Raw genomic sequence first — 15,461 nt, forward strand, 5'->3', positions numbered from 1 at the left:
GTAAAATTTATAATGAATGTACCCACATAGCAAAATTTCTCTGGCCCAGCTCTGGCCCACACAATCAGGTTTTGCTTGGCCCACATGCCGCAGTGAATTACGGTACATGACTGGACCAAATCTGGCTTCCAGACAAGGGCCAAACACAGACCATATCTGGGCCAAGTCTCAGCCAAGTTAATAACTCATAACTGGGCCTGAACTGGGCCAGATAGGTTGGTGTGTCACGATTGCAATGAAATTGATAAACCCATGGAGTGATGCGCTTTAGGCACACTATGGGCACGCTTTTTCTCAAAGTGACCTGATTGGTAGATTTTTTTTTCTTTACTCAAAAATGATTTTAGTGTATTTTAAATGTGGGTCAAGACTGGCCAAACTCACATGGCCCACTTATCAAATTTTTAAATCTGGGCCAAATATTACGTTTTTCATCTGGCCCAAACCTTGTGTGCCGCCTTAAAGACGGTGCCACCTCTGCCAAACCCAGGCCATGTTTGGCCCACATGCTGTATGCCAGTGCCGGATGAATGCCTGCTGTGCCAGCTTTATGCCAAATCTGGGCCAGAATTCTTTGCTACTAGGGTACTTTGTATTAGAAAGATGTTGTATTGGGCTTTACTGAGTATGAACAACCTAAAAGTAAACAGTTGTATGTGGTGAACCTATTTTTGCTGCTAGCTAAATTTCACATTCATAAGTCAAAATTCTCTAACTCCAGACCTATGTTTGTGGTTTTTCTGAACGAATTTAAACAGTACCTTTCATTGATTCAATTGTCTCATAACAAAAAGGCTCTGAAAACTTTAACTGTCTGCAGTTCTTTCCCTATGTTTAATGAGTAGATTTTGCCTTTTCAATATGTATCTTTTATATACCCCCTGTGTTTAGCTGTTTCTTCATCTTTTTTTGTTTGTTTTTTGCAGTTTTTCTTCATTGTTAAAGATGATAGTTGTGCCTATGTGGTGATGTATGTATAAATTGTATGTTTATGGGCTTAATAATAATTATAAAAAATCTGGATCTTTCTTGAAACACGTTCTCTGCGGTAAGAAAGCTGAGGGTGGTTTTGACTTGATTGATTTTTTTACATCAATTACACTTCCAAAGTAAATTGGATTAAAAACTGTTAATTCCCCAGATTCGATTTGGTACTTTATCCCACATAATATTTATAAAAAGATTGGAGGTCTCAAATTTTTGTTAACTTGTAGTTTTTCTCCATCCAAACTTTCTATAAAACTCTCTAAATTTCCTAAACAGGCTCTTTTGGCATGGAAATTATGTTTCATTTACAATTTCTCCCCACACAAAGTGAAGCTATTGAACAACGAAAGCATCTTAGTAAAGAATAAATCGATTTTTTTTTAAAATAAGATTATCATTAAAAAGATATTGATTATTTTTGTGATTTACTTGATTCACAAGGGAACTTCTATTCATATGGTGATTTTATGGTTAAATATAATTTCCCTGTTATTCAAAAATAATTTTAGACTGTGATTAAGGCCATACCTAATGGCCTTGCTCATTTAACGAAACGCCACTTGTCATTTGAAGTGATTGTTAAAAAAGAACCAAAGTTTTTAGTTGAAGACAAATGCATTTACGATATAAAATGTAGTAATAAAATTATAAGAAATGTGTTTCAGTCAATGAAAAGAATCACTCCAAGGGGAAACTTTCTTTGGAATTCTCTAATAGATCAAATTAATTGGAAGAAAAGCTTGGCTCTTGCCTTACAAATTTTGTGTCCCCAACAAAGTTGAAGAATTACATTTAAAAGTGTTACACAATATCTACCCCACAAATGAGATGGTATCTAAATTTGGTAATCCTAACTCAGATTGTGTCTTCCGTAGCTCAAGCATCAAATCAATTAATCATCTTTTTGTCAAATGCCCACATGTTATTATGTGTTGGTCTGATTTATCCGTCTATTTTTCATCAAAATGTAAGTTTAATATCCTTTTTTTCATGTGTGATATAATTTGTTACTTTTCTCATGACAAACACAATAGAATTTATAGGCAATTTATTTATTTTATTGAGTAAATATTATATTCACAAATGTAAATTTTCTTCATCATTCCCTAAGTTGCATAATTGTCTTTGTGACTTAAATTGATGGGATGGAAGGGCATTCGCTGCATAAAACATTTGTTGGAATAGTTGGCTTTTTATTCTGCTGTGGTAACCCCTGATAAATAAGGGACTGATAAATAAAGGAAAAAAGACCAGTGACGAGATGATCCCAAGGTTTCCATGATCCTGGACCAGGCCGTATCCTGAGCAGCTGCTGTGGTAGTCATGGAGGAGTGGAGAGCATGAGACTGATTCCTGTGACGCTCCAGGGACAGACGAGTCTTCGCTGAGGCCAGCTTCCAGCCTCCACTGCTGAGACTGCAGCTCTGCACAAGACGTTTGGCCAGCGGAGAAATTTAAATGGTAGTGCCCAACTGAGTCTGATTTCTCTCAAGTTTTTTTTATTCACTTTCTCCAATCAGTGAAGTTGTTTTTCCCTCTCTGCTGTCGCCAGTAGCTTGCATGGTTTGGGATCGGTAGAGCTATGCATTGATGGATTTGTGTTTAGGCCCTCAGTAGTGATTATTAAACCACACTGAACTGAGCTGAACTGAAATTAAACACTAAATACTGAACTACACTGTTCCAATTTACTATGATCTTTTATGTGAAGCTGCTTTGACACAATCTACATTGTAAAAAGGGCTATATAAAAAAGTTGAATTGAAAATGAATGAATGAATATTTATTTATTTTTACCCCTGGCAACTTATACTTTGAATGTATGCTGTTATTTCTCTTTCTCTGATTTTTATTTTGTTTTATTTTTTCATTTGTTGTCAGATGTATTTGTTTGTACATATTTCACAATAATAATAAAAAATCTGAATCTTTAATTCAGAGCAGCAGCAGTAATATCATTGTGCCATAAGGAAAAATAACATGTAAACAACAATTGTAAAATGTAACCACATACAGTACGCCGAGGTACTTTAAAGAACAAGTCCAATAATAAGCCAGTGTATTTCTGTGGTACAAGTAGGAAACACCTAATCAGCAAAAAAGTACTAAGGCCGTTATTTGCTGAATATTTTACTGTAGGGTTATAATGGTTTTTGAACATGATTTGATTTGTGCGCACTTAATTCAGCATAGTGTGTTTATTTTGATATAGATTTTCTTTCTAAAACTGCAGAACTGCTTTTTAATTATGCAACTTAGAAATGCAAATTATAATTAAATAAGGCATATTACACTTAATCTTTTAGCAGATGCCATAATAATTGTTTCGAAAGTACACGCAGTACCTTATGATTTATGCACATGTTGCAGCACAATATTATTTTGTATAATGCACTGCATATTTAGGATTTAAGTTTGATCTAACACAAAGAAAAGTTTATACAAGTATGCACAAAACACCTGAATTTAAATGAACTCAACTGAAATAAAATTAAACGTATCATTGTATATAATTAAATATATTATTGTGTTTAATGCAAAGACACTGCCATATTCAGGGTGATTTATTTATTTATATATTTTTATTTGCTTGTTTATTTTACAGGGACAATACACTTGACATTGTTATACAGAGATAACAGATGTTGCTTACATAGGGCATATAGCATATGCTAATTTGCAAGTCGGCACATATTTAAACATCAGAGCTTTGAATTTGATGCGAGCAGCAACTGGCAGCCAGTGCAAACGGATGAGCAGCGGAGTGACATGTGCTCGTTTAGGTTCATTAAAGACCACTCGTGCTGCTGCATTCTGGAGCAGTTGAAGAGGCTTGATAGAGTTAGCTGGAAGCCCGGCTAGTAGAGAGTTGCAGTAATCCAGTTTGGAGAGAACAAGAGCTTGAACAAGGAGTTGAGCAGCATGTTCAGATAAGAAGGGTCGGATCTTTCTGATGTTATAGAGTGCGAATCTGCACGATCGAGCAGTTCTAGAAATGTGGTCAGAGAAGTTTAGTTGGTCATCAATCGTTACTCCAAGGCTTTTCACCATTTTGGATGCAGTAATGGTTGCCCCATCCATCTGGATTGAAAAGTTATGGTGTAGAGTCGGGTTGGCAGAAACTACAAGCATTTCCGTTTTTGCGAGGTTCAGCTGAAGATGATGATCTTTCATCCAGTGTGAAATATCCAACAGGCAGGCTGAGATGCGAGCTGGAACCGAGGGATCATCAGGATGAAAAGAGAGGTATAGCTGGGACACCAGACTACTTTACGGGGAAGACCATGTATACACTTAAACATGGTTTTAAAAGCATTAAGTTACAAATTACATTAGAAAATCCACATTTTGTTTTAGTTTTCTAAAATGTAATGTTTAAATATGCAAATGATGCATTGTTTAATTAAATATGTGCCGACTTGCATACATTTCTTCAAAACTCTGAATAATTTAATGAATTCTGTCATTTTTTTTGTAGAATAAAATGTTGTAGAAAACCAGGCAAATTATATATAAACAAATCTCCCTGTAAAAAACTTCATTATATAGAAAAGAGTAAGTCTGGAGTGTATGTACATGCTGAAGAAGACTTTTGTTTTTGTTTTTCAGCATCTTGCTTTAACAGTTTTAAGCCATGGTTATGCATGCTTATAAGTGTCATTTGCTCAGTTATGTCATTTTAAATGCAAAGATGACATTGTCTGTTATGACAACTTTACATAAAAGTACATCACAACTTGTTTTTGTCATTGTCATGGCAACTTGACATTACCAAGACAACAAAACTTGTCATAATTGTCATGATGCCATTATAAATATGTCATACATTTTATAAGATCATCATTAATATATATATATATATATATATATATATATATATATATATATATATATATATATATATATATATATTTTTTTTTTTACCTCAACTGCAGAGATACAAGCAGACTCTGTCATTAAAATGTCATTACATATTAATGACGCTGTTAAATATGATTTGAAAGAGTAATGACACTTTTAATGAGACATTGTAATGACAAATACAATTTATACCACTGAAAACATGATCAGAAAATCCTGACACTTATAATGCCTCATGACAATCATGTTTATGGCAGATTTATGACTGTTCTCTTGGTAATGTCAAGTTGTCATGACAAAGACAAAAACAAGTTGCAATGTATTTACTTATGTCAAGTTGTCATAACAGACGTCATCTTTGCATTTACATTGACATAACTGAGCAAATTATAACAACAGTCGCTATGAGCATGCAAGAAATCTCATCCACATTCATCATGAAGTGTCATATCATGATTGTAAAGGTTTATTACAGTCTTAAGAACACCCCTTCAAGTAAAGTGTAAAGTTGTCATAACAAATAATGTCATCTTTGCATTTAAATGATATAACTAAGCGAATGACACTTAATGTCAGTTGTTATAAGCATGCATAAAATTGCATTCATATTTATTACATGTGTCATATCATGATTATAAAGGTTTATGACAGTCTTAAGAACACCCCTTCAAGTAAAGTGTAAAGTTATCATAACAAGTAATGTCATCTTTGCATTTAAAATGTCATAACAGAGGGAATGACACCTAACAGTTAAAAGCATGCATACAATCTCATTCACATTCATGCTGTGTCATATCATGATTATAAAGGTTTAATGACAGTCTTAAGAACACCCCTTCAAGTAAAGTGTAAAGTTGTCATAACAAATAATGTCATCTTTGCATTTACAATGACATAACTGAGCAAATGACACTTAACAACAGTTGTTATAAGCATGCATAAACTCTCATTCACATTCATGACATGTTATATCATGATTATAAAGGTTTGATGACGGTCTTATGAACACCCCTTCAAGTAATATGTAAAGTTGTCATAACAACCAATGTCATCTCTGCATTTAAAATGACATAACTGAGCAAATTATACTTAATGACAATTGTTATAAGCATGCATAAAATCTCATTCACATTCATGACATGTTATATCATGATTATATAGGTTTAATGACAGTCTTATGAACATCCCTTCAAGTAAAGTGTAAAGTTGTCATAACAAATAATGTCATCTTTGCATTTACATTGTCATAACTGAGCAGATGACACTTAACAACAGTTGCTATAGGCATGCATAAACTCTCATTCACATTCATGACATGTTATATCATGATTATAAAGGTTTAATGATGGTCTTATGAACACCCCTTCAAGTAATATGTAAAGTTGTCATAACAACCAATGTCATCTCTGCATTTAAAATGACATAACAGAGCAAATTTTACTTAATGACAATTGTTATAAGCATGCATAAAATCTCATTCCCATTCATGACATGTTATATCATCATTATAAAGGTTTAATGACAGTCTTATGATCATTCCTTCAAGTAAAGTGTAAAGTTGTCATAACAAATAATGTCATCTTTGCATTTACATTGACATAACTGAGCAGATGACACTTAACAGCAGTTGTTATAAGCATGCATAAACTCTCATTCACATTCATGACATGTTATATCATGATAATAAAGGTTTAATGATGGTCTTATGAACACCCCTTCAAGTAATATGTAAAGGTGTCATAACAAACAATGTCATCTTTGTATTTAAAATGACATAACAGAGCAAATTTTACTTAATGACAATTGTTATAAGCATGCATAAAAAACCCTTTCCCATTTATGACATGTTATATCATGATTTAAAAGGTTTAATGACAGTCTTATGAACATTCCTTCAAGTAAAGTGTAAAGTTGTCATAACAAATAATGTCATCTTTGCATTTACAATGACATAACTGAGCAAATGACACTTAACAGCAGTTGTTATAAGCATGCATAAACTCTCATTCACATTCATGACATGTTATATCATGATTATAAAGGTTTGATGACGGTCTTATGAGCACCCCTTCAAGTAAAGTGTAAAGTTGTCATAACAACCAATGTCATCTTTGCATTTACAATGACATAACTGAGCACATTTTACTTAACAACAGTTGTTATAAGCATGCATAAACTCTCATTCACATTCATATGATTCATATATCAATCATGATATGACATGTGTCATATCATGATTGATAAGGTTTAACGGCAATCTTAAGAACACCCCTTCAAGTAAAGTGTTACCAAATCGTCTTTAGTGTTCTACTTGGGGGAAAAAGTGACCTACATCTTGGATGACCAGAGGGTGAGTATAAATGAACAGATGTATGCACTGTGTCGGCATCATGGTAATGAACTGTGCACATACTCTATTCTGCATAATTGTAATACATGCATCGCTGTTATTTCAGATCTTTTTTTTTCTGAGCATGACCCCACTACTTGCAACATATAAAGTGAAAAGCCAGGCCCACCAGCCCGTCTGAGAATCTCAGTAACCTGATTATCCAGCCTGTCAGTAATAATAAGGCCAGGCCTTGGATCTCGGACCCATCGCTGTGTCAGCCAGAGCAAGATGACGACTGAGAGAACAAAACACAACAGGAGACAAAGACGTGAGTAGCTAAACACAAAGCAAAAAGGTGTGTGTTTTATTTATTTTGTGTGTGTTTCTACTCATTTAAGCATTTAGCAGAATTCGCTTTAGAGATGGGAACGTGGGCTGAGCAGATATTATTCTGGGACATTTGCGGAGCATGTGATATATTTTTGTACAAAGGCATGTTATGTTGGATTATCTTTTAGCATGCAAATGATTCCAAATACAGTTTTTCTCAGTCGCTTTGGTGCGTTTCTCACAACACCTGTGCATTTGTGCACAACAGTTAATGCATTTCTCAAAACAATTAGTACAAACTGCAAAACCTAGCTGATAACCTGCAAAAGCGCGTCACATGCTCAAAATGGATAGTTCATTCCTCAAAAGCAAGTATTGATGTCAATCAAACTGTCAGTATCGTCAAAATGAAAAGTCCTGACACCATTGTTTATGAACAAGATAGTCAAATGGCTGTCATGTTTTCATTATGACGGTTTACTCTGTACATTTTTTCAATGCAAAAAAATTCAGATTTTGGTGACACTTCCTGAAAATGCTCAAGACAGCACTATAGAATATTTGCACAGCCATTTGAAAACTACAGTAAAGTGAGACATCACTGCATTGAGTGAGTTTTCTGAGTACAAGACACTGAATATGTATGTTTCACATTTTTACTGCATTTGCTCTTTGCAATCCTAATTTACTCACAGCATTGTGCAAAAGAATAAACATACCCCTTATTTACAACTAACATAAACTCCCTTTAGGTAGAGCTGTGCACAACTGTACACAATATTGCAGTACATATTGGAACTGAGCCTACAACATACACAGGTCTGTAAATCATTCATCAAACTGTTCAATTTTAAAGACATTTTCAGGAAAATACAGATTTAAATTTGTTTTATAAAATTAGTTTGACAGATTTTGACAACAAGTTCACCATTTGTGTATGTAATGACTCAAGTAATGAAATGAGGACTGTTAGTTTTATATGGAATGACTATTCAGCATTCACAGATTTAGTTCATTTTGACTGACATGACATAAGCAAATGATGATGTTATAAATAGCAGAGAGTTGTATGAAAGCAATTAATACTTGTCCAAACGCATTCACAATTTGTTGAAAGGAATGAGAAACTGCTACTAGGATGTGCACAAATGACTAATTGTTTTGAGAAATGCATGAACTGTTGTGCAAATGTAAATAGTGTAGTGAGAAATGCACCAAAGCGACTGAGAAAAACTGTAGTGAGGTATCTGAGTACAAGACACTAAATATATAGCATTGTGCAAAAGAATAAACACACCCTTATTTACAACAAGCATAAGCTTCCTTTGGGTAAAGCTGGGCACAAGTGTAAACTGTATTGCAGTACATATTGGAACTGAACCTACAACACAGGTCTGTAAATCATTCATCAAATTGTTCAAATTTGAAGACATTTTCAGAAAAACAAAGATTAATTTTTTTAAATAAAATTTGCTAGACAGATTTTGACAACAAGTTCAACACTTGTGTATGTAATGACTCAAGTAACGAAATGAGGACTGTTAGTTTTATATGGAATGACTATTCAGCATTTATAGGTTTAGTTTATTTTGACAGACATGACATAAGCAAATGATAATGTTATAAATAGCAGATAGTTGTATGAAAGCAATTGATGCATGTCCAAAAGCATTTGCAATTTGTTGGAAGGAATGAGAAACTGCTACTAGGATGTGCACAAATGACTAATTGTTTTGAGAAATGTATGAACTGTTGTGCAAATGTAAATAGTGTAGTGAGAAATGCACCAAAGCGACTGAGAAAACTGTAATGTTCTGAATGTACATGGCATTTCTAAATAAATCATTGTACTTATTTAGGGTCTTTAATAGTATCTATCTTTAATAGTAAACTATTTTAATACTCTAACTAACACCATTGTTTCTTTGGCTGTTATTTCAAGCTGAATTATGTGCATTTTTATGTGCGCCATTGAGCGATTTGTCATCAGTCGTTTTAGGGTTGTTTTAGGCTTCAGGCTTCAGAATAGTTTTGCACTGCAGAAAACCAGCAAGTGTGGAAGTGAGTAAAACAGACAAGACTGAAGGAAAGGAGGGAGGGGAAGGAAAGACTCTTGCAAAAAAAAAAAAAAAAACAACCATGGAGTTTCTTGGCAAGGGGAGGGCAAAGGAACACAAACTGTGGGTGGACCTCAGTGACAATGTAGATCTAAACCACGAGTGACCACAGAGGATGTTAGCTGAAGTTTAATTCCATGGATAATACAGGCTTACGCTGATTAATACCAGGTGGACGAGGACTAATAGTCTGCTTATTGCAGGTAAAGAGGATTGCGTTCAGACCCTCAGACAGACCCCTGCCTTGCTGAGCCAGACACAAAAACCTGAACATGTCCAGTCAGAACGTTGGTCAAGCGTCCTATCCGGAGCACATCGAAACTAACGGGTCGTCCGAAGAGGCTCCAAATGGGCGTCTGAAGGTGATTTCCAGATCAGACTCGGACCTGCTGGCTTCCCTTGATTGTGAGGACGTTGGGCCTGTTTTTGGCCAGAGCGACTCTCTGTCTGACTACGCTGCTCAGAGGAAGGAAACGGAGCAGATGCCCTCGCTCGACTCCGAATGGGATGAGGTAGGAGCTGATGAACTGCAGATTAAAAGGGCAGAGGAGTGAGAGCATGAGACTTCCTCTAATCAGATCTCTAAAAAGATGTTTTGGTTTTGTTGTGCACTGTAAAAAAAAAAATCAGGGTTTCACACAATTCATTCAGGTTGTCTTAACATAAATCGACCAAGTTAACTTAACAAAATTCTATTGAACATAACAAAAAGTAGATTAAGCATAAAAAAATTAAGTTGTCCCAAAATAATCTCTTGAATTTGGATTGAAAATAAAAACAAAAGTGTATTGAAGATTAAAAAATTAAGTTTTCCCATAGAAAATCTCCTGAATTGTGTTGTTTCAGCTCATTTTATACAAGTAAATTAGAAAGCAGCTAAATATTTTTCAAGGTGCACTAAAACTCTTATATACATTTTTTTAAGTGCAGTACTGTATGTATGTTTTTGACTTTTTAAAAGCATTCAAAGTAAGTTGGCATGAAACAGAAGTTATGAATTTTCTTTAATCAATTCTCTAAAAATTTAAAGTTGCACGCTGTACATAAAAATCAAGATCCCACACAATTTATTCAGGTTGTCTCAACACAAATCGATCAAGTTAACCTAATAAATTAGGATTAAACATAATAAAAAGTGGACTGAATATAAAAAAATTAGGTTGTACCAAGAAAATGTCTTGATTTTGGATTGAAAATAACAAAGAGTGGCTTGAACAAAACAAACAATTAAGTTTCAAATTAAGTTCCATCTTTAATTGTGTTGTTTCAGCTCATTTTATATAAGTAGATTGAGCAAGCAGCAAAATATTTTTAGGGGGGGTGACTGAATATATATTTTTAAAGGTGCTGTACTAAATGTATGTTTTTGACTTTTAAAAAGCATTAAAGTTATAAAAAATCTAATTTAAATTGTCTCAACACAAATCGATTTAGTTAACTTAACAAGGTAGGATTGAACTTAACAAAAAGTGGTTTGAGCATAAAAAATTAAGTTGTCCCAAAAAAGCTCTCGAAATTAGATTGAACATAACAAAAACTGGATTAAAGATAAAAAAATAATATTTGTCCTTAAGAACTCTCATGAATTGGATTGTTTCAGCTCATACAAAATGTTTTTTTGGGGGTGCACTGAAACTCTTCTGTTATTTATTTATTTAAATGTGCTGCACTGTATGTATGTTTTGTTTTGAAAAAATTCAGGGTTCCACACAACTCAATCAGGTTGTCTCAACACAAATCGATTGAGTTGAACAATCCACCTAAAAAATTAAAGTGTCCCCAAAAAAATTTCTTGAATTTGGAACGAAAATAAAAAAAATTGTTTTGAAGATTAAAAAATTAAGTTTTCTCATTGAAAATTTCTTGAATTGTGTTGTTCCAGCTCATTTTATATAAGTAGATTGAACAAGCAGCTAAATATTTTTTTAGGTGCACTAAAACTCTTATATACATTTTTTTAAGTGCAGTACTGTATGTATGTTTTTGACTTTTTAAAAGCATTCAAAGTAAGTCGGCATGAAACAGAAGTTAAGAATTTTCTTTAATCAATTCTCTAAAAAGATGTTTTGATTTGAAGTTTGCACGCTGTAAATAAAAATCAAGATGTTTCAGCTTATATTTTAAAAGTAGTTTGTACGAGCAAAATGTTTTTTTGGGGGGGGTGCACTGAAATTCTTCTGTTTTTTTTTTTTTTTTGTGCTGCCCTGTATGTACGTTTTGTTTTGAAAAAATTCAGGGTTCCACACAACTCAGTCAGGTTGTCTCAGCACAAATCGAATGAGTTCATTCAACAAATTTAAGTGGATTGAACCATGCAGGTCAGGTAGTTGAAGCAGTGGCTACAAATAATGATTTCATTATGAATTAATGAATTATTCATAAATAATTAATTCACTGCGCCTTATGATGACGATGCCATAATCCATCGCGATGTTTCACATTGGGCATCGTACAATGCTAAATTGGTCGACATCGCCCAACCCCACAACCAAATACAAAAACTACATTTGCACAGTAAACACAAGAAGTGCTAACTATACAGAGGAACTGTTAGTGCTCCAAAAAATTAAGTGCTAGAGTATGTGTTTTTGATAGAGAGATAAGTGTTTCTACAGGTGGTTTGTCAAGCCCACTCACCTGTATGAATGCACAATGTTCTTTTATTTATTTATTTATTATTTTTTAAAGATGTTGAGTGACTGTAAGAAAGTGTCTGGTGCAAATGTGCTCTAAGGAATGGCGATTTACCTACTGCAGTTCGAACTGTAGTTTTACCCAATTACTAAACAGTTATCAGTATGATGGTGAAAAACTGTACATTTCTAGTCAAACCATCCATTTTATACCAAAAACAGAAATAAGGGAAGTTATAATAGCTTAAAATGTGGGAGAGCGTTGCTATTATGTGATTGTATTGTATTGCAATATGGAGTGTTGATGACAACTGTTGATGTCAGACATCCCAAGTTGGGAAAAGTCATTTCCGGGAGATACAGAGTTGATTTGCGGGAGGTAGCGCATAGTGGGTGTTTGAAGAGCGAGAGGGAAGGGGGGGGGGGTGTTGCGTTGAGTGAGCGACGTATCTGGGTAGGGGGGAGTGTGCGCGTGAGACGTACCCGAAGAGCATAAAGAGCGGTTGGAGTTGCGTGCACGATGCGACATAACATAACCTCAAGAGCAGTGGGAGTGAGTTGCGTGCGATGTACCTGAAGAGCTATGAGGGATGCGGTGGAGAGAGGGCTGTGCAATGTATTTAAGGACCGGGTAGGAAGCGCGCGATTTCCGGGAGATTATCATTCATTTGCGGGCATCCGGGAGTGTCTATGCATTTGAGGGATACTCCCGCAACTTCCAGGAGACTTGGGATGTCTGTGATGTTAAATTATAAGTAAATCACAAAATACTTGAAAATGAAATGATTTAATGACAATAATTAGCTTTAGTTACAACTGAATTTGTTATAAAATAACTATAAAATGATAAACTTGAAATGATAAAAACACATATGATATTAATTGTACCCAGCTTAAATGTAAAATATGGTTACCTGAGAGAGAGAGAGAGGCAGGGGGAGGAAGATAGAGGGAGAGATGAAGAACAGAGAGCAGGCCCCAAAAGAGAGCATAATAGCAGTAGAGGCAGAGAAGAGACTCCAGAGCAGCAGAGGAGGAAAAGAGAAAGAGCAAAGTTTGCCAGCTATTTTGTATCTTTCTTGACCATGTGAACAAAGCCCAAATAAATGACTAAATGTAGATGTAAATGTACCAACCCAGGCTCATTCTGACAACGTAGTCCCGTGGACGTTTCTGGAGACCATGAAATAAGTCCCAGGAGGAACGTATTTTTGCAGCTTTTGTTTTCGCGAATCCACGAGAGGCCGCTGTGTACGCTTTTTCGTTTCTCAAATGTTACGCGCTGTTCTTGCGTAAACCCACCAGAGGCCACTGTCGAACGCCCGTCTGTCTGACTGACTGAATGATTAACTGCGTGACCGGCAACCCAAGCAATTCTACCGTTTGACCCACCTACCCACTTACATCCCCAAACCCAACCAATAATTTACAAAAGCTGTCCAGAAAAAGAAAAGCACTCGTCTGATTTTTACCATATTTTTGGATTTTACCACATTCTTACCCTGTTATAAACGTTCACTTTATTTTTTGGATTCTGTTTTTGTCTTACCTGATTTCTGAAACTGCTCTTCCCTGGACTCGAACCCGGTCATCATCTTCATGGTCAGCTCCTCTCTGCGTCCCAAGTCCGCCGACATACACGACGAACTAACTGGACAAACTATTTGCAGCAGGAAAGCACTCCACACGGAGGTAAGCGGTCAGCCGGTAAGCGCGAAAAGGAACGGCGTCATACCGCCCCATAACATTCGCTTAAGAAATTAAATGCAGCCATATGTACCTCCGTCTACACAATTTACAGTCTCCAGAAACGTCCACGGGACTATGTTTTCCGAATGAGCCCGGTTGCCAAATATAGAGACATACTAACTGACCAATCAACATGTGACCACATCATAAAAGCCACAAGGTACACACAAATCTTAGCCAGGCCCTGATCTTATCATTATCTGCCTTTGGCATTTGTATCAACCTTCTTGGTGAAAAAGACATGTTTTGCCATATAATCAAAAGCATATGATAATTTGCATTCCTACAGTGCAAAACTGGTGCAAGTGTTGGTTAAAGTGTCATAGCCTGCATTTACACCACATGGTTCAAGTGACCTGATTTTTTCCCCCCATGTGGCACAGATGGTATATGGTCCATGTACGTGTAAGCAGGAAAGAATCACATAGATTCCGATTTACTCAAATCAGATTCAGGCCTTGTTCATATGTGGAAATTTATCCGATATGAATCGGATCTTCGTGTCTGCAGTGTAAGCAGGTAGATTGGTTCTTTAAAGATAGCTGTCAAGCATCATTATTGACCGTAGCGAATGACGGATGCTTTCAAGAGTTCACACTTGAAGATTGATAATGAAGCGTGTTTGACATGCTGTCCTGGGAGAGAGCCCTGAGCTCATAGGATCCTCAAGCCTTGGGTTCCCTCCCGTTTGAGGGGGGAGAAGGGAGTTTGAGCTCAGGTAGGTCTCGAGAACTCCCCGGCTTGTGAATGTGTTAGGAATAGCTATGAGACATAGCTGACTAAGAGTTGTTTATGATGCCACTTTGGATTAGTCAGTTAACTTATGTGGCATGTCTTTAGACGGTTGGAGTAAACCGGGAAACCCAGGAAAAACCTACGCAAGCATGAGGAGAACATGCAGACTCTGCACAGAATATATAAGGACTCAAACAAGTGGCATTCTTGCTGTGAGGCAACAGTGCTAATCACTGGGCCGCCATGCCACCCAATCAGGAGTAGGTGGTGGAAGGGGGGATTCTTCAAGACGAAGATGACTGGACCGAAAAACGTTTTATTATTTATGGTGAGTTAGCATTCGTCTAATTGGCCTGATATGAGTAGCTAATGCGGGGCCAGCTGTGATCAATCATAAGCATGTGATCTTCTCAAAATTAGCTTATAAATAAACCGCATTTCATTTCAGAACACACTTCAGCAGAGACCGAAACCTTGCATTTTATATACTAGGACAAAAATGCTTTTATATTGTCATGTAGCACAAGTATTTAAGCATGTTAACGAGAGCGAGAGAGAGAGAGTGAGAACGCAACATTCGAACTATAACCAGTATAAACTGATATAAAACTGTTGCATACGTCACCTGCATAAATCACGCCATGGCCATTACATTAAGATGCTTATTGGTTTAAAAAAGCCTAGATTCAAAGATGGCCAAATGAGAACTTTTCTGTC

At 35.8% G+C, this 15,461-nt stretch overlaps 1 protein-coding gene across 8 annotated transcripts in view; it reads left to right on the forward strand.

Moving 5' to 3' along the window:
- anks1ab (ankyrin repeat and sterile alpha motif domain containing 1Ab) overlaps nt 1–15,461 on the forward strand; it is an 80,482-nt gene that overhangs the window by 1,008 nt on the left and 64,013 nt on the right. For 4 of the 8 annotated variants that reach the window (XM_021477308.3, XM_073954738.1, XM_005166150.6 and 1 more), the window contains exon 1: nt 9,704–10,139. In XM_021477308.3, the coding sequence (XP_021332983.1) occupies nt 9,900–10,139 (240 nt within the window). In that variant the 5' untranslated portion in view covers nt 9,704–9,899. Of the gene's footprint in view, nt 1–7,304; nt 7,536–8,869; nt 8,903–9,703; nt 10,140–15,461 lie in introns of those variants that run through there. The other 4 variants (XM_073954740.1, XM_073954739.1, XM_073954742.1 and 1 more) reach the window with 3 other exon arrangements.

The sequence above is a fragment of the Danio rerio genome, chromosome 6 (assembly GCF_049306965.1).
Source record: "Danio rerio strain Tuebingen ecotype United States chromosome 6, GRCz12tu, whole genome shotgun sequence".
In the NCBI taxonomy this organism is placed as follows: domain Eukaryota; kingdom Metazoa; phylum Chordata; class Actinopteri; order Cypriniformes; family Danionidae; genus Danio; species Danio rerio.